Raw genomic sequence first — 19022 nt, forward strand, 5'->3', positions numbered from 1 at the left:
ATGGTTAAAAGATTTTATTGTAAAAACCAAAATGATAAAACTATTGGCTAAGAATCTAAGAATATTTATATAAACTTGGATTATTCTTAAGTATGGTAAAAATGCAGAAGCTATAAAGAAGACAGGCATTTTTTTTTCCAATTTGCATAAGAAATTTTTATTTATTTATTATTTCAGCATATTATGGGGGTACAAATGTTTAGGTTATGTATATTGCCCCTGCCCACACTGCCCCCCAAGTCAGAGCTTCAGGCGTGTCCATCCCCCAGACGGTGTGCATCATACTCATTATGTGTATATATATATACCCATCCCCTCCTCCCCACTCCCATCTGCCCGACACCCGATTAACGTTATTCCCATATGTGCACTTAGGTATTGATCAGTGAAACCAATTTGATGGTGAGTACATGTGGTGCTTATTTTTCCATTCTTGGGATACTTCACTTAGTAGAATGGGTTCCAGCTCTATCCAGGAAAATACAAGAGGTGCTGTATCACCACTGTTTCTTATAGCTGAGTAGTACTCCATGGTATATATATATATATATATATATATATATATATATATACCACATTTTATTAATCCACTCATGTATTGCTGGGCACTTGAGTTGTTTCCACATCTTTGCAATTGTGAATTGTGCTGCTATAAACATTCAAGTGCAGATAAGACAGGCATATTTAACTATATAAAATTTGAAATATATTAAAAGGCAAAAGATACCATGCTACATACAATAAATAATAGCCAGAAAACAAACAATAGACTGGGTAAACGACAAAGAAATTTTGACATCTCTGGCATACATTTTTAATGAGAAATAAATAACCTAAAAGAAAAATGAACAAAGTTGTTAAAGGGAAAGGCATAAAGGAAAAAATCCAATTGGCCATAAACTTATGAACAAATGTTTGATCTCCATGGCAGATATGTTTGCCTAAATTTAGAAACGCAGGAAGAAGGGTGGGAAAGGACACTCAGCAGGTTATTAACACTCTTTACCTCAGTAGGGATGAAAGAGAGCAAGGGAGTGAGGATTAACTTTTTCTTTATATATCTTCTTATTATTTCACTTATTATAACAACAGTATTGTTTTTATAATTTGAAGTATAGTAAATAAAAAGTTTAAAGAAAAAAAGAAAAATATTAGATTCAAAGAAAATACTGTGTTTTTATCTGCTAACATTTGAAGGTGAGAGTCAATTTAAGCACAGTGGATTGAAAGCACTGCTCAATGAATACAGTTTGAGACAGTTTTCCCTGTAACACAGTTACCCATTTTCCTCTCCATACTACATAATGCTGCCCACAGTGTCTAATCTTTTCAGTTTAAGGTCTGTGGATCTTCCTCAGTCCCTGCAGCAGGTAAGTCTGAAGTATAATCTTTGAGGGGTTTTTTTGTTTATTTTTTTAACAATAGTTTTTATTTTCCTCTCACTGTGGGTACCCTGAGTGCACAGAAATACTCTCCTAAGTCTCTTGGCCTCACAAGTGGATAGTGAGAATGACAGCCTTGGTTACTTTCTGCAAGTTCACAGAAAATTGTTCATTCCTGGCTTTCCTGGAGGCTCCTAGACTTTGAGAAATCATGCGATTTCCCCACTGGAATGCTCCCCAAATTAAGAAAGAAAATAAGGTGGATTATTTGCAAAGTATTTGTAGTTCAGAGCCACAAACTTCCCTTCTTATGTGAAGATCTCAGGTTGAGACTGAATGACACTTTGAGTCCTGCTGAATCCTGCTGAGGAAACAACAAAAACAACATCAACAACAGACAACCACACAGATCTGATCTCTGAATCACAACGAGATGATCCTGAATAGCCTGTGTAGAAAGCCCCGTGTCCTAAGAAGATTGCCCTGACAACAAAAGAAAGCACAGCCTGGTTTCTATCAGTCTTTTCCTCTCTCTGGCCCAAAGCGTCTTTCAGATACTCCCCAAGTGTCCATCCTCCCTCAGTTGATCAGTCCTGACTGGGTAAGGTGGAGGCCACAGTTGGCCACATCAGGCAGGGTCAGTACGTGATAACAGGACTTCTCATTTCCCCAGTTAAAATGTGTCTTGTTCTGCCAAAGCCCAGGGCCCAGGTCTGCTTGTGTGCACAGCCAGCCTCATGCAGAGCGCTGGGGCTGTGTGGCGCTGCAGCCCCCCAGCGGGAAACGGGGCTTCCGTAGATAGTGCGGACTGTCCGTCACGTCCTGACTCTTCATAGTTACCTCAAATTAATGCCTGCTTTGTTTCCTAGTACAGAACAAATATCAGGTTGGATTCCCACTGTTAAGTATTTTATTTTTAAAATTAATTTTTTAGAGGTATGTTACCCAGGCTGGACTCGAATACATGGGTTTAAGCGATCCTCCCACCTCAGCCTCCAACCTGGCCTCTGTTGAGTATTTTAAATAGAGTTATACTTCTCTGGTTGGAGAGAGAGGAATGAAGGAAAAAATTGGCATCAACCATAGTGTTGCATTACTGGAAAGTTTTCAAATATGGGGGAGAGAAGTCTTTGCTATTTTTTCCCCAATAGCCATAAGAACAAAGCCAAATGAGAGGCAATTTGAGTAAGAATCCATATATTCAAATTTGCTTGGGAGTATAGGGTTTCTGCGAAGAAAACCTTCCTCTTAGCCGCTAAACATGTTGGAAAAGAGAAACAAGGAAAACCTAGACTGAAGTTAGGAGAACCCTCTAATTAAAGTCAGAAGGGTTGATTTATGTTCCATTCTGCCACTTACTAGTGGTATGACCTTGGCAAATTAATCTTTCTGAGCCTTAGTTCTCTACTTTATGGAGAAATAGTATTGTTACTGTTAGTATTACTAAATACAATATAACATATTGATAGAATGATTTATTTTCATGAATTAAAAGACAATGAAATGATTTCCATCTATCATCCTGGCTTGTCTTAAGTAACTTTTGTTGAGTAAAAGAAAATTGTGTAGAAAAACATATAGTTATGTTACCATTTATGTGAAAATGCTACAAAATAATAGTATATATTTTCTGTGAGTATATGCATACATATATGTCAATATTAATTATGATATAAAGGCTAAAATGTAAATTACAAACCCAAAGCAACATTTAGCTTTGAAAAAAGAGACCAGATGAAGACGTGAGCAGAGAGAACTTAAGCTTTATCTGTAATGTTCTAACTTTTTAAAAATGACAAGGCATTCATCTTTTATAAGTATAAAATACTCAGGTGTTTTTAAACAGCTGAAAGACAAAACTCAAAGTGAGGCTATAGCTTTACCTAATCTTCCTTCTTTGAAACTGGAGTTGGTTTCCCATGAGATGTCAATGGAGAATTCGGAGTTTTTGGTACAATCAGCTCGATCTTCCACTTCCTGAGTCTACTGCAGAGAAAAGAGAAAAGAGCTGAAGGTAGTTCTTTCTTACTTGCCCATACCAAAGATGGGATTAAGACACAAAGAATATTTCAGTGGGGGCTCTGTCCTCAGGTCCTGGAGAAGAATGAAGGAAGAGAAGTTGGGGGTCAGTGAACCAGAAAGCTGGTGTCCCAGGGTCCAAGAAAGGAAGAACAGCCAGGCACAGGGCTGGGACTGAGCAGTGTCCTTGGTTGTTTAACACTAGCTACCAAATTTGGAGCTCAGAGACTTTTGAAATTTTTATTTATTGTAGAAACAAGTTCATAATTATTTCATGAAAAAATAAAATGCTAAGAAAGAATACTTTTATTTTTGCATGAAACTTTCCAGTTTTTATCTATGTGCTTCAATTATCTGATATTAGTGTGAGCATAGCATGGTTATGATATGGACTCTATATTTTACTTAATTGTATGTCAAGAGCATTGGTTGTGGAGCATACAGTCAAGTTGCTATCCAAATTCCTCTAAATGGTTGAAAACTTTTTACTAGAGTATCTTCTTGCCTAGAAGTTTTTTCTATTTAAAATTAGTCTTTAATGTAAATTCTGAGAAATAGATCAAAGGTATCCATTCAGTTCCAAACAGTGCAAAGGTATAAACTGTTTAATGAATCTTAACATCCCTTTCCAAGCCATTCACTGTGTAAAGGGTTGTGCATATATTGTGTTGCTACCAACAGGATGTGAAAATAAAAACTCCCCACAGACAAGCTAGGTGAAACTACATTATTTTATGCTTTCATGAAAAAGTCCCCCATAGTTTGATTTGTTTTTTTAAAAGTTAGATTTAAGCAGATTTTTGCAAATTATTTTCTAATCACAGTATTTTTGACTCTTTTGGTAAAAGAAACTATTGTTGAAGGTCCCATTTGCTGTCTTATTCCCAGGCTTCCCCAATGACTGGTGCAGTTATTCAGCAGGCAGCGGGGTGCAGGCTTCCCTGGGAGCTGCTGGGCCCTGAGATGTCCAGCCTGGAAGCAGTAAGGTGCTGGTGCTGCCACAGACTTTGCACAAGACTCTAGGCCTTGCCCAGATAGATCTGCATTAAATGGTAGGAGTCAAAAGCATGGCTCGCATCAGTGTAGTAGGTGGCAGGTGCTTTTCTGCTCCGTCCAGCAGGCAGCCCAAGGATCCCACGGTCTTCGCTGGCCTCTCGTCTCCACCTGGGCAGATCAGAGCTGGCGTGGAACCATGGCAATAGTCATCCCAGCAATTTCTCTCCTCACCCACCACTCACCTCAGGCTGAACATCTTTTTCTTTCCTTTAGTCTTGTGAGGAACCCTCCCCTGTTCTTCTTCCCACCACGAGAAATTCCCAACTGCCCAGGGCCATGAGCTCCGAAGCCTCAGGGCCCCTTTGTCCTCTAATTGCTGGACTTCCTGAGCACGCACTTCAAAGCCTGGATCTCCCGGGCTGGAAGACTTCTCTAGGTCCCAGACTTATGTTTTAGGATTTTAATTTTTTTTTTCTCCAGTAGGGTATATACGAGATTCTCAGATACTGATAGAAAGGCCCTTTGAAACCAAAATAGTTGAGAGAGAAAAAGAGAGAGAGAGAGAAACAATAGATGCCATTGCTGAGCATCTAGGACATGATGCCAGGCACTTAACCCAAGTGTTAAATCAATGTCTCATAATAGCTTACAAAGCAGAGTTGCCGCATCTAATTTCAGGAAACTGAAATTCTAAAATCTAAAGCTATTTGCCTACAATTACATAGCTATTATTAGACAGAATTCTCCTGATCCAGTGTCTCCCAACGACCATGATGCCTCTTGCAAAAAAAACTTGAGTGTGGTTACGTGTGTGCCTCATTCTTCCTGTGCATCGGTGTTTTTGTACGGCTTCCCTGTGAGATGTTCTCTTGGTGCCTCTCAGAGCACAGTAATACAGGGCAGTGTCTGCGGGAACCAGATTTCTGATGTACAAACTTATCATATTTTCTGTACTCTTCGAATAAAACCTCTCTCTGGCAAAATTGGCGTCTCCTTTTCCAGGTAATCCCCACCCTCTGTGGAGAATATATTCCGGTGCCTGGTTTGGATACTGTCGAAACCAGTAGAGATAAGTGTACCTCCCAGATGTACCATAATTACAAACCAGATCCACAGTTTCCCCTTCTGTTCTAGATACTTCTGTTTCCCGAGATGTGATCCAGTCTGCTCTCCCTGGCCCTACAACATAAAACACATGTCAGCCGCAGTGTCAAAGCAGCTGCCTGCTCCAGGAGGGCAGCTCCAGGTGCGGGGCAGGACTGTTACCTGCAAAGGCTAGAGCTAGAAGTGAAGTGAAGATAAACTTGCTGTTCATTTCTTCTGGAGTCCTGGCTTAGGACCTTACATCAGTTAGTGGCTACTTCTAACTGATGGCATCTCATAATCAAGTCACCGAGATAAGTTTTCAAAGCTGCCTATCATGACTCACAAGTCAAAAGTGGGAGGAGCTCAACTGAACTACATAGATGTCTTTAAGGAACAGAAACACTCGTTTTCTGTTTGAAATCAGTTGAAGTTCCCACGTCTCTCAAGATTTATTTTCTTATATTCATTGGCACAGGTGAAATGGAAAGTAAAGTGCTAAACAGCGGTAATTTCTGTAGGTTGAGTTTATAGATGTTCCTTTAATTTCATTTTTTCTTTTACAACAAATGAATATTTAATCTTACAATGAATGTTGTTTTGGCAAGAGGTTGATCTTTTAAGATATAAATCGTTTGGTTCTTCTTAAGGTTTAAAACAGGGAAGAGCGAAAAAGAAGCTTTCCCCTTCCAGCTGCACCCCGCCCCCCCCAAGGACAACTAGATCTCTGGCTTCTAAATTGTGAACTCCAAATATCCCAGGGCCAGAAACAGTCGGGTGTCTTGCAGAGGATTTCCCACTCCCATTTTGTAGCCCCTTAAATAAATGAAAGTCAGATTCTCCTCCCATATCCACTACCTTGTTTCTGTATTTTGGTGTAGATGAAAACTAGGGAAGAAAAGAAAATGGACAGAGGTCTTTGCAGGCTGAAAATGGCAGGATATGTTCTATTAATTTGTATGCCATTTCTCTCCTGCTCTTTGGACTATTACCTGCGCTTTTCTTAAACTATGTCCACATTTCCTGGGCACTGAAACCTGAACTGTGCTGGATTTGCAGTGAGTTTTCTAACAAACTCAGGAGCCCAGGTGGCCTTTACTGCCTGTACTTTCCTATACAGAGACGGGATAGTGAAGCTCTCTACTTATAGGACAGTTGTTAAAATAAATTATTAGGACAAGTAGATCTCTTTATAACTTGAAAACATTTCCAATTTAAGGGAGCATTAGTCTACAGTGATTCGAAGAGCTACCAATAAAAAATCTTGTTTTAATGCTGTATCACTGGGTCATGTATGGTCATGCCTATTCCTCACTGAAATTGAGCTAAACTGTGAGTGTCAGATAATAATCATATAATACCGTTTCAGTCTACTTGGGTTTTGGGATTTTAAAATGAAGCATATTGTATTTTTTCTAGTTCTAAAATAATGCTTAGTATTGAATTCATGGTACACAATTTGAAAAATAAAGAATATTATAAAGCAGGAAAACAATAGTCTTATGTCTAGTAATCAAAGACAATGAATACTGATGCCAATATTTTGGTGTTATTTTATTCACATTTTATTGTGAACATGTTACTCTATTCACATGTTAAACACATGTTATTCCAGTGTTTTGTACACATTTTTTGTACATGATTGTGGTCATACTGTGGGTAAAATTTTTCCCCTGTAATATTTAACATGGGACATGTAATGGAGAAAGTATAGCATCTAGACTCAGACTTGATTTCAGATTCTATTAGCTACCTGTTTGGGGCAGGGTCTAGGGGAGCTTAATCTTTCTGAGTATGCATTTCCTCACCTGTTGACTAAAAATAATGCTGATGATCCCTCAGAGTTATTTTGAGAATTCAACAAGGTAATATTTACAAAGTACAAGACACATAGTATTTGCTTCCAATAAACAGTAGCTTCCATTGCAAATTCTCTGTAAATACAATATATATGATTACACAATTCATTGAAAGACTATACCATAATGTAACTAAGCTAAGTTTATGTTAATTTTGCATAATTCACTTCAGCTAACTCTTTTCTTTTGGGAGCCTGTTTAAGGTACTAAGTGTTCAAATTAATGTGTAATATCTTGAGAAAATTCTATCACCACTTTTAAAAGTGCCCAGCATAGGCAACAATCCTAAAATCAAAAGAATAAATAAGAATACTGCCAAGTGGGAAGGAAAAGCCTTTGTTTGAATCAAATAATGATACCTGCTTGCTCCTACCTTTTGTTCTTTGCTAATAGGTCCAACAGGAAAAGTTCCAGGCAGAACTCTACCTATGAATGTGTCTGTTCTGGGTGGGACGATGAAGCATCTTAACTGCTGGGCAGAGTCCCTGATGGGTAGTGCACATACTAGTTACCTGTACCATCTGATAAAAGGGCTTTCTTTCTACCACAGGTTATAATGGTGTGGTAATGCAGTTGGCATCCTATGAGTGACCTTCTAGAAATATTAGCTATGTTAAATCCTCAGAAAAGCACAGAGAAAGCAGTGAACGCAGTGATTTGATTCAGTCTGAGTTAGGATTCAGTAAACTGCATAAATAATTGTCAACATGGCAAAGGATCTTGACCAATAGCTCCTTTTCCTTACAGCTTCTTTTTGCTCAGTTTCATAAGCTCCCCACATCTTATAGTTGCAAAGCATCAGCTGTAGCGTTTGGGTACAGGCTGCAGGTGCCGGAGGAGCACTGTGCCTCCTCCACAGCACAGAAGTAGATGGCTGAATCTTCGGTCTGGGTGGCTGTGATGTTCAGGGTGCTGAGAAGTTCTTTCTTATCTAATATGCTGCTTAACCTTCCTGACTTCTTCTTGATCCCACTTGAAGTTAGTGTAAACAGAAATACGGGAGCGTTCTTTTCCTGCTTGTACCACTGTAGGCTTTGAAAGTAACTCACTTCATAATTGCAGGTGAGAGTTGCACTGTCTCCCTCATGGACAGCCAGAGATGGGGGGCTTTGTACCACCTTGTCTTCACTGCTCACCCCTGTGTAGAAAAAAGTAATAATTATTCACCATCAGAACCATAGGGCTCCCAAGGAAGTCAGAATGAATTCTAATTTCCCCTCTTAGTTTTCTGAGGATCAATCCTCAGGTTTTCTGCTTGTTCCTGACCCTTTGTAGTAACCCTACTCACAGCTCAGTTGAAGCCAAAAGATCACCAGTGAAGCCTGTGGATACTTCTCCATCTTTCAACTCTCAAGTGTGTTTTCCTGGGCAAAATGTGGTTCACTGCCCTAAGCTTTCTTTTTTCTTTTTTGAACCAACACCCTCTACCTCTCTCTCTCTCTCTCTCTCTCTCTCTCTCTCTCTCTGTCTCACACACACACACACACACACACACACACACACACACACACACACACAGAAACAGAAATAGCAATTTGGTTATTCAGCCAACCAGAAAAAGTATCATTTGGCTCAAATCCAAATCCCTCCCATTCTATCACCCACAGGACTCATTCCAAATAGAACACTGCCATCTTGTGAGATGGTGCAGAACAGCTGAAACCTTGTATCCACATATTTTACCAATGACAGCAGATTCTTCTAAAATTGTCTTACTATTGAAGAACAGACTATCCAAAGCTACCCATTGCTCTGTGAGTCAGACATTCCATATTTCTTGTCCAGGATCCTTAAGGGAGTGGGTATGCCTGCTCCATAGTCTTTCTTTCGTCTACTTGCTAACTGTCACCTAGCGTGGCAGGGCCAAGCCATGACCCTGCAAGTGACAGGAAGTCCCTGAGGAACAGTAGAGTCCACAAATGAAAATAATCTGGGTCCCTCAAAAATCATGTAGGGCAGAACCATCTGCTGACCTGAATAGTTGCTCTACTTTTTCACAAGAGAGATAAATAAACTTTGTTCTTTAAGTCTCTGCATGCTTGGCATATCTTTATTAAAATAACTTAGCTTACCTTACTAATACAGTTGGAGTATAGCTTTGGTTGCATTCCATTTCATAAATGTTATTATATAGTTATTATGTAGTTTGCTTGTTGTCTCATCTAGGAATGTCTATTTTTAGTAAAATACATATAATCCATCTATGGAGTGGTGTCCACGTCTAAGATGACTAATTATTTCTTGCTTGATCTTGATGATCACTAAGGAAAAAAATTACTTATTAGGAAGTATGGATCCCAAGGTGAAGACAAACATATTTGCATTTCAGAAAAGCTGAATTGCCCAGTAGAGATAAAGTGATGGGGCAGATATGCCTACCTGTAGCTGAATGGGAATGGGGAAAGGAGGAGAAAACATGGTTGTCCATGGTTAGCTAATACCCATTTTTATTTATTTATTTATTTTTTATTTCAGCATATTACGGGGGTACAAATGTTTAGGTTACGTATATTGCCTTTGCCCCACCCGAGTCAGAGCTTCAAGAGTGTCCATCCCCCAGATAGTGTGCACTACCCCCATTAGGTGTGTACATACCCATCCTCTCCTTCCCCCCCCACCTGACCGACACCCGATGAATGTTACTACTATATGTGCACTTAAGTGTTGATCAGTTAATACCAATTTTCCACTGAGTACACATGGTGCTTGTTTTTCCATTTTTGTGATACTTCACTTAGTAAAATGGGCTCCAGACTATCCAGGATGACACAAGAGGTGCTAGATCACCATTGTTTTTTTGTGGCTGAGTAGAACTCCATGGTATATGTATACCACATTTTATTAATCCACACATGTATTGATGGGCACTTGGGTTGTTTTCCCATCTTTGCAATTGTGAATAGTGCTACTACAAACTTTATAGTGCAGATGTCTTTTTTAGAGAATGTTTTTTTCCCCCTTTGAGTAGATGCCCAGTAATGGGATTGCTGGATCAAATGGTAGTTCTACTTATAGCTCTTTGAGGTATCTCCATATTACTTTCCACAGAGGTTGTACTAGTTTTCAGTCCCACCAGCAGTGTATGAGTGTTCCTATCTCTCCGCATTCCCACCAACATTTATTGTCTTGGGACTTTTTGATAAAGGACATTCTCACTGGAGATAAGTGATATTTCATTGTGGTTTTGATTTGTATTTCCCTTATGCTTAAAGAAAGTTCTTGGGAATGGAATTGTGCTAGGGACCCTATAGATAGCTGTGAAAGCATTACCTCAATTAAAACATTAATAGGATTTTAAGGGTTATGCCATGTGCATGTGTGGGACCTGCTGAAACATTGGGCTGGATCTTCAGGGGACTGCTCCTCATGGAGAGGGAAGTGAATTTCTTATTCACATTTGAGAATAAGATGATCTCTGTGAGACATAAAATCCACTAGCTTTAAAACTGCCTGGAACTGCCCGTATCACTGGACCATCTTTTTTCAGAAACATCCTTCTGAGAGATATCAATTTTCCTCAGGATACCCACAAGGAAGAAATCTACAGTACATGTTTTGGAGCAAAACCAGTATTGCACTTGAGCCAGCTCTGTGTAGCTCTTTACAGACTTCAGCTTTCTTTGGCACATGCTGTTAGGGTAATAACAATAATAAACATATCAAGAAGTATCATCAGAGTCTCTTCTGGTGAGTGAAGACCTGGTATGATGTGCCAGATGTTTTCATATAGTTAACCCAACAATTATCCCCAATCCTCATCTTTCATGTTCATCTCCCTGACAGAGGCTAGATAAGTTAAATGCTCACTTTCCAAACCTCCCTTGCAATTAGTGCTGACTATAAGACACGATTCTGGCAATGAAATATATTATGTCTTAGACCCCTTAGGTCCTTAGGTAGATTTCTAGGAGTGTAATTGCTGAATCAAACATTAACTCTATGCTTAATCATTTGAGGCATTGCCTAATTGTTTTCCAACGTGGCTATACCATTTTACATTCCTACCAGTGGTGGATGAGGATTCCAATTTCCCCACATCCCACCAGCTCTTATTATTTTCCATTTCTTTCTCTGTTCTTTTATTTTTTTTTTAATTATGGGCATCCTACTAGGTGTTAATGTGGTATCTCGCTGTGGTTTTGATTTGCATTTCCCTAATGAATAATGATGTTGAGCATCTTTTCATGTGTTTTTTGGCTATTTGTATATCTTTGGAGCAATGACTATTCAACTTACTTGACCATTTTTCAATTGACATTTGTCTTATTGTTGAGTTGAAAGGTTTTAGAAAATATTTTCTCGATAGTAGAGCCTTATCAGGTACATGATTTGCAAATACATTCTTCCATTAGGTGGGTTGTCTTTTTTCTCTTTCTTTTGTGGAAAATATTGTGAATTTTGATGCAGAAAGTTTTTAATTTTGATAAAGTCTAATTTGTGTATTTATTCTTCAGTTGCTATTCTTTTGGTATTATCTCTAGGAGACTATTTCGTAGTCCAGGGTCACCAAGATTTACACCTATGTTTTCTTCTAAGATTTGTATTTCTAGCTCTTAACATTTAGGTCTTTGATCCATTTGACTTAACTTTTGTACATGTGTGAAGTAGAGATCCAACTTTATTCTTCTGCATGTGGCTATCCAGTGGTCCAGCACTATTTGTTGAAAAGACTATTCTTGTCCCATTGAATGGTCTTGGCACTATTGTTGACAATCAGTCGGTCACAGATGTATGTGTTTATTCCTAGACTTTGAATTCTATTCCATTTATATCTATTTTTAAGAGAGATGTATTAAAATATTCTACTATGATTGTGTGTTGATCAATTCTCCTTATATCCTGACAGAAACAAGCAACTAAATTTACCATACACATTAAAAAGGAGTTGGCAGGGGGATATTTACCAGGCAAAGAACACAATCTTTGGAAGATAATCTCTTGAATACATGAGAGTTTGCATTCATGGAATGACAGGGTATAGGCTGCTTGCATAATCACACTTCATGCCAAGAGGAGCAGAAGCTGAAAGCAGCATAGTGACTGAAGTCCCAGCTGCAAGTGTGAGTACAGGCTGCAAGTACTTGGGGGGCACTTTCTATCTGGCAGAGAAGTAGGTGCCTACATCATCAGGCTTGGAGGCTGAGATATTCAGGAAGCTGTCCTTTCTGGTTCTACCAAACTGAGGAGTCAGTGTCCCATTTCTGGTCAATTTGCCATCCTTATATAAGGTTATCAAGGGGTCAAGACATTCCCCAGGATCCTGCTAGTACCACAGCTAGGTGTTAAATATGCTTGAGGAATTGCAATTCATAGAGGCATCCTCTCCTTCCTGGAGGGACATAAACTGAGGACTCTGATGGAGCTATTGACCATTCATTCCTATTTAGAAAGACAAAAGAAGGTAGTTTAGATCATCTGTCTTTAGGTCACCGTTCTCAGAACTGTGATAGACACAATATCCTCGAATTTCCCGGCCCTGTCTCTGTGTTTTTCCTTTCCTTCCTCCATTTCTGGCTTTTTTCCCTTTGTTTCCCTTTGTTATGATATTGATTTGAAATATGATAGGCTGTGGCTATAGATGGCCCTTTCTAATAGATCCATTTAGAAGACAGAGTTATTAATAATATGGAGTTAAAGTTAGCCTGGAATGTAGAGAAATATTTTTGCTTGTTTTAACCCATCCTATTTTTTTTTTCTGACTGTGGTATCCATAAGAGCACCACAGATACGCAATGCAAGGGCTTCTAGCAATAAGGGTGCATAGACAAACCTGATAGATTTAGCTGCTTTCTGAAAGTTTAGAAAACATCTGTTCTTTATTCCATTGGTTTTTTCAGTTGACTCCCAAAGCACAAGGCAAACTATCTTCCTGTTAGGAGGCCATTTTTACCACGATGATAATTATAACATGTATACCCTCTGAGGAAACTAGGTTCACAATCTCCTTTCCTCTTTAGATATTGTTGGTTAGAATGAACCAACTTTCTGGGACATGCTAAACCCCATAAACAAAGGGGAAACTAGACTAATCCTCTCACCTGATTTGTAATGTAATTGCCAAGAACTGCTGGAACAGGAGATAAACCTTTCATTCAAGAAAGGAGGAATAAAAACTTGTTTCCTGCCTTCTTTCTTCTAATCACTCGCTTTTCCCACTTACCTAATCCCAGACTCCCCATCCTGGCAGACAGAGCTGGTCACCACTCACTCATCGCATGCTAGGAAAAGTAGTGCGAGTATCCTGTCCCTTTGGGAAATTTCTGCTGCTCCGAGTCAAAACTAATATCTGGGGCTCAGCCTTGTTGAGTTTATTAGACATTCTGAGGCAGAATCACAGGAGAGTGCGACTGCTTTTCTCTGAACAGTAAATTGGTTTATGATGGAGGTGAAAGGAAGAAGAGAAGGGTAAGTTGCATGGCATATAACCTATTTTCTTAGGCTGACCTAAGACACCAATGTGGATCTAACAGTTTATTTTTCCTGATAACAATGGTTTACCAGTCTTGTGGGGCATGATAGTTTAATCTTTAAATATCCTTATTGTTAGGTTTAAAGAATTCATCCTCCCCAAACTTCCATCCAAACCTCCTATAAAACCCACCCCTCTCCCCTTCCTAGGGGTGTATTGGGCACATAGCCTCTGCCAGACCCCTAGGGAGATAAGGGAATGAAATACAAAAGAGAAACTTACTTTTCTCATCCCTTCTGATAAGGACTGAGCTTATCCCTCCCGGTTGTTTCCTAGGGAGACAAACGAATGGAATGCAAGAGGGGAACTTACTTTCCTTAACCCTTCTGGTTGTTTGAAAACAATTTATTTACTCCTCCCAGAAAAACCTCCTATAAACCCAAGGCTCTTCCCTTTTCTCTCCTGGACGCCTTTTTCAGTCCCCACCCATCTGCACCCAGATGCTCCAAATAAACAGCATTTTGCTACACATGAGGCTACCCAGACAGTAAAGTCAAATTAAATTTGGGATTAATTAATTATATAGCTTCCCCTTGAATCATCCCTACTCCCTCCACTCCCCCCTTTTTTTGCAGTGAGACAATTGCATCATCCTCAGAGTTCTTGTCTTGGCTAGTGCCCCAACCACTCCTCAGGAGCCCTGTGTCAGAGAGCATCTGTGGCCCAGGTGCAGGTTTGGGGACAGCTGGTAGAGGCCTGGGGATCACCGTGCCTCAGCTCCACAGAGGTAGATGCCTGAGTGGCTGGGCTGGGAAGCTGTGATACGCAGGGAACTTTGCTGCTTTTTCTCATCCAGCTTGGCAGTTATTTTTTCATGACTTTTCTCTTCCCCACCTTTCAGTAGCAACATCAAGAAGATGAGACCACCTTCACCATACTTCTGCATGTACCAGTGTATGCTATATAAAGTCTTTGATGAATTGCAGTTTATGGTGAGGTCCTCTCCCTCTTGGATGATCAGGGACCGAGGACTCTGTTCCAGTTCTTGGCTACTGACCCCTGTTCAAAAAGATAATGTAAAGAAAACACAGATTATTGTCAGATCTTCATGGTCATAGAGGGATGGTGTTTTACTCCCTCTTCCCACATCCCCCAGGCAGCAGCATCTTCACATCAACAAAAAATATTGTCCATTTTTGTAACACATATCTGGCTCTCAAAAGGGCCTTTACAGGACAGAAGATGTCCTGGGATGTCAGTTCCTGCCCTCAGGATGCTGTCATCATCTCATAACTCTCCCAGACTAACCACATACTCACAGGCTAATTGCAATCCCAATATCCCTACGAGTACTTGCAGAGGAGTCTCCATCCCGTGGATCTTCAGAAAACACAGCCAAATTGGTTTTTCCTGAATGGGCTTCCCCAAAAGATGTTACTTTGCTCATTGGTGCAAGAGACTACACTAACCAGAGACCATACCTGGATTCCTATTTGTTCAGCACTGCAGAAACCTGACTCAAATACTTTTTAAACACTGCCACCCTTTGGCCAGGCTGAGAAATATTGAATAATGGACCACTTTTCTGGAATTAATTTATATAGGAGATACATCTATTTATTGCAAGAAAGTTGTCATTTATTATGAGATATAGAAAATATCATGTTTCTCTTGCATGATTGAGAAAGTTTCTCTTTCATAATTATGAGAAAGTGAAAAGGTCTACTCTCTATAGTACAGAGTAATTTTTTTTCAACATTTGGCTCTGTCTGCTTTTTGATTTCAGCCATTTAAAAATTACTTTGTTGATATATACTTCACATATAATAAATTGCAGATATTTAAAAAGCACAATTTAATAATTTTTGCCATGGACATACAAATGTTAAATCATCATCACAATTAAGGTAATGAACATTTGCACCATCCCCCAAAGTTCCTCTGTAACCCACCCTTGTGCTCCTTTTTAATCCTTCCACCATACCTTTCTAACACATCCTCCCCTCCCCTGTTCAGCCCAGGAAATCTCTGGTCTGCCTTCTCTTAAATATAGATAGTTTGTATTTTCTAGAGTTTTATGAAAATAGAATCATATGGTATATGCTCTCTCTTGTCTGGTTTGTTTCAGCATATTTATTTTAAGATTGTAAATTAGCTTGACTGCCATAACAAAATACCATAGATTGGGTGGTTTGAACAATAGAATTATTTCTTACAGTTCTGGAGACTGGGAATTCCAAAAGCAAGGCACCAGCCAATTTGGCTCCTGGGGAGGGCTTTCTTCCTGGCTTACAGAAGACCTCCTAGCTGTGTCCTCACATGGTGAAGGGATTGAGCAAGCTCTCTGGCATCTTTTTTAAGAAGGACACTAATTCCATCACAAGGATCCTGCCCTCATGACTTCATCTAACCTTATCTACCTCCCAAAGGCCCTGTCTCAATCGCCATCATGTTGGAGGTTAGGGCTTCGATATATAAATTTTGGGAAACACATTCAGTACACAACAGAGATTCATCCATGTCATTGCATTTCTTTTAATTGCTGAATAGTATCCCATTGTGTAGATTCACCTGTTGATGGAGATTTAGATTATTTCCAAATACTATTTTCTAAGCTATTGTATAAATATTTACATATAAATGTATGTATGGACATATAAACTTTTATTTCTTTGTGCAATGCCTAAGAGTAGAATTTCTGGGTTATATGATAGATTCATGTTTAACTTTTTAAGAAACAGTGGAACTATTTTCTGAAATGGTTGTGCCATTTACATTCCCAGTAGCAGTATATGAGACTTTTAGTTACTCTACAATGTCACCAAAACTTGGTATGGTTAGACATTTTACATTGTAGAGCAAGTGAAACTCTCATAACCCAACTGGGTAGTTGGTTTTCAGCAAAAATACCACAACAATTTGTAATGAGCTAAATATTTGTGTTCTCCCCAAATTTATGCATTGAAACCCTAACCCCCAGTGTGATGGTATTAGGGAGATAAGTCATTTGGGAGGTGATTAGGTCATAAGAATGGAGCCTTCATGAATAGGATTATAAAAGAAACCCCAGAGAGCTCCCTTGCCCTGTCCTCCATGTGTGGACACAGCAAGAAGACTATGGTCTGTGAAGCAGGATGCAGGCCCTCACCAGACACGGGATTTGTCACCTCCTTGATCTTGGACTTGCCAGCCTACAGAACTGTAAGAAATATATTCCTGTTTAAAAGCCAACCAGTCTATGGCTGGGCATGGTGGCTCATACCTGTAATACTGGCACTCTGGGAGGCCAAGGTGGGTGGACCATTTGAACTCAGGAGTTCGAGACCAGCCTGAGCAAGAGCGAGACCCTGTCTCTACTAAAAATAGAAAGAAAATTATCTGGACAACTAAAAATACATAGAAAAAATTAGCCGGGCATGGTGGCGCATGTCTGTAGTCCCAGCTACTCAGGAGGCTGAGGCAGAAGGATTGTTTGAATCCAGGACTTTGAGGTTGCTATGAGCTAGGCTGACACCATGACATTCTAGCCCAGGCAACAGAGCCAGACTCAGTCTCAAAAAAATGAATAAATAAATAAAATAAAATAAAAGCCAACTAGCTATGGTATTCCATTATAGCAGCTCAAACTGATTAAGACACAATTCAATGAGGAAAGGACAATCTTTTCAATAAATCATGCAATGATTGTATGGTCATATTTAAAAATATGAATCTTAGTGTATAGCTAATGCCATATAAAAATTAACTCCAAATGGTTTATAGACCTAAAAGAAAGAGCTAAAATTATAAAACTTCTCAAATAAAACATGGGGAATATATTAGGTACCTTGGGTTTGGCCAAGATTTGTTAATTATGACACAAAGAATACAAAACATAAAACTAAAAAATCAACACACTAGAGTTCATAAAAATAAAAATAATTGCTCCCCAAAAGACACTGTTAAGAAATAGAAACAGAAAATCTTTGCAAAACATATATCTGACAAAGGATCTGTATCTAGAATATATAAAGAACTCTTACAGATCAAAAGTAAGACAAACACTCACTTTTTAAAAATGGACCAATGATTTGAATAGAAAATTCCAAGGCGGGGGAGGGGATGGAGGTATAACTACATGGTGAGTGCCAGGCGCACTGTCTGGGGAATGGACACGCTTGAAGCTCTGACTCGGGGGGATGGGCGGGACATGGGCAATATATATAACCTGAACTCTTATACCCCCATAATAAGCTGAAATAAAAAAAAAAAAAGAAAATTCCACAGGGAAGACCTATATGGTAAATAAGTACACAAAAAGCATCATTAGTCATAAGGAAATACAAATTAAAACAGCAGTGTGATACCACCACATACCTATTATATTGACATGCTATATTGTTTCTTTTTATCATTTCATTAGTGTCTAATTTTAATAGAGAATAATTTAATATTTCTATAATATTTAATCTGTAATATTTCCTTCCTTTGTTTGCTTTGAATTGAGTCTTCTCTCCTTTTTTAGTTTCTTGATGTGACAGCTTAGGTTTGAGACCTTTATTTCTAATATAGACATCTGGTGCTTTAAATTCCTCTTCAAACAGTGTTTTTGCTGCATACAATTAATTTTGCTATGCAGTGTTTTTATTTTAATTCAATTCAAAATATTTTTAAGTTCCTTTAAGATTTCTTCTTTGACTTACTGGTTATTTAGAAGTGTGTTGTTTAATTTCCAAATATTTAGAGTTGTCCTAGATTTCTTCCTGTTGTAGATCTTGGATTCTATCATGGTTAGACAAAATGCATTTTATAATTTTAATCTTTTTAAGTTTGTTATGGTTTGCATTGTGTCTCATCATGTGCTCTATTCTGGAGAATTTCCACATGCACTTGAAAAGGGGGTGATTCTTCTGTTGTTGGGTGGAGAGTTCTATAGGTATCAATTAGGTCAAGTTGGTTGATAACGTTTGGTTTTCTATGTCCTTGCAAATTTTCTATCTGGTTACTCTGTGGACTACTAAGAGTAGGTTATTGAAGTCTCCAAGTAATGTTGAGTTGACTATTTTTGCCTCAAATTCTGTCAGTTTTGCTCCATTAACTTTTAGGCTCTATTTTTAGGGGAGCATGTGTTTATAAATGTTATATTCTCTTGATATATGACACTTTTTATCATTATAAAATGTCCCTCTTTGTCTCTAGTAACAATTTTTGTCATAACGTCTGTTTTATTGACATTAATATGGCCACTCTAACTTGTTTTTTGTTAATGTTTGCATGGTATATCCTTTTCCATTT

The 19022-nt window shown here is 38.8% G+C and overlaps 3 gene segments (V, D, J or C); all 3 read right to left on the reverse strand.

Annotated features, from left to right (window-relative positions):
- Positions 1-19022, reverse strand: part of LOC123620673 — a 477715-nt gene that overhangs the window by 264713 nt on the left and 193980 nt on the right.
- Positions 1-19022, reverse strand: part of LOC123620697 — a 362704-nt gene that overhangs the window by 217609 nt on the left and 126073 nt on the right.
- Positions 7508-8771, reverse strand: LOC123620770. The segment is given in 2 exon segments: positions 7508-8477; positions 8628-8771. Coding segments are annotated over 2 exon segments (408 nt in total).

The sequence above is a fragment of the Lemur catta genome, chromosome 1, assembly GCF_020740605.2.
Source record: "Lemur catta isolate mLemCat1 chromosome 1, mLemCat1.pri, whole genome shotgun sequence".
In the NCBI taxonomy this organism is placed as follows: domain Eukaryota; kingdom Metazoa; phylum Chordata; class Mammalia; order Primates; family Lemuridae; genus Lemur; species Lemur catta.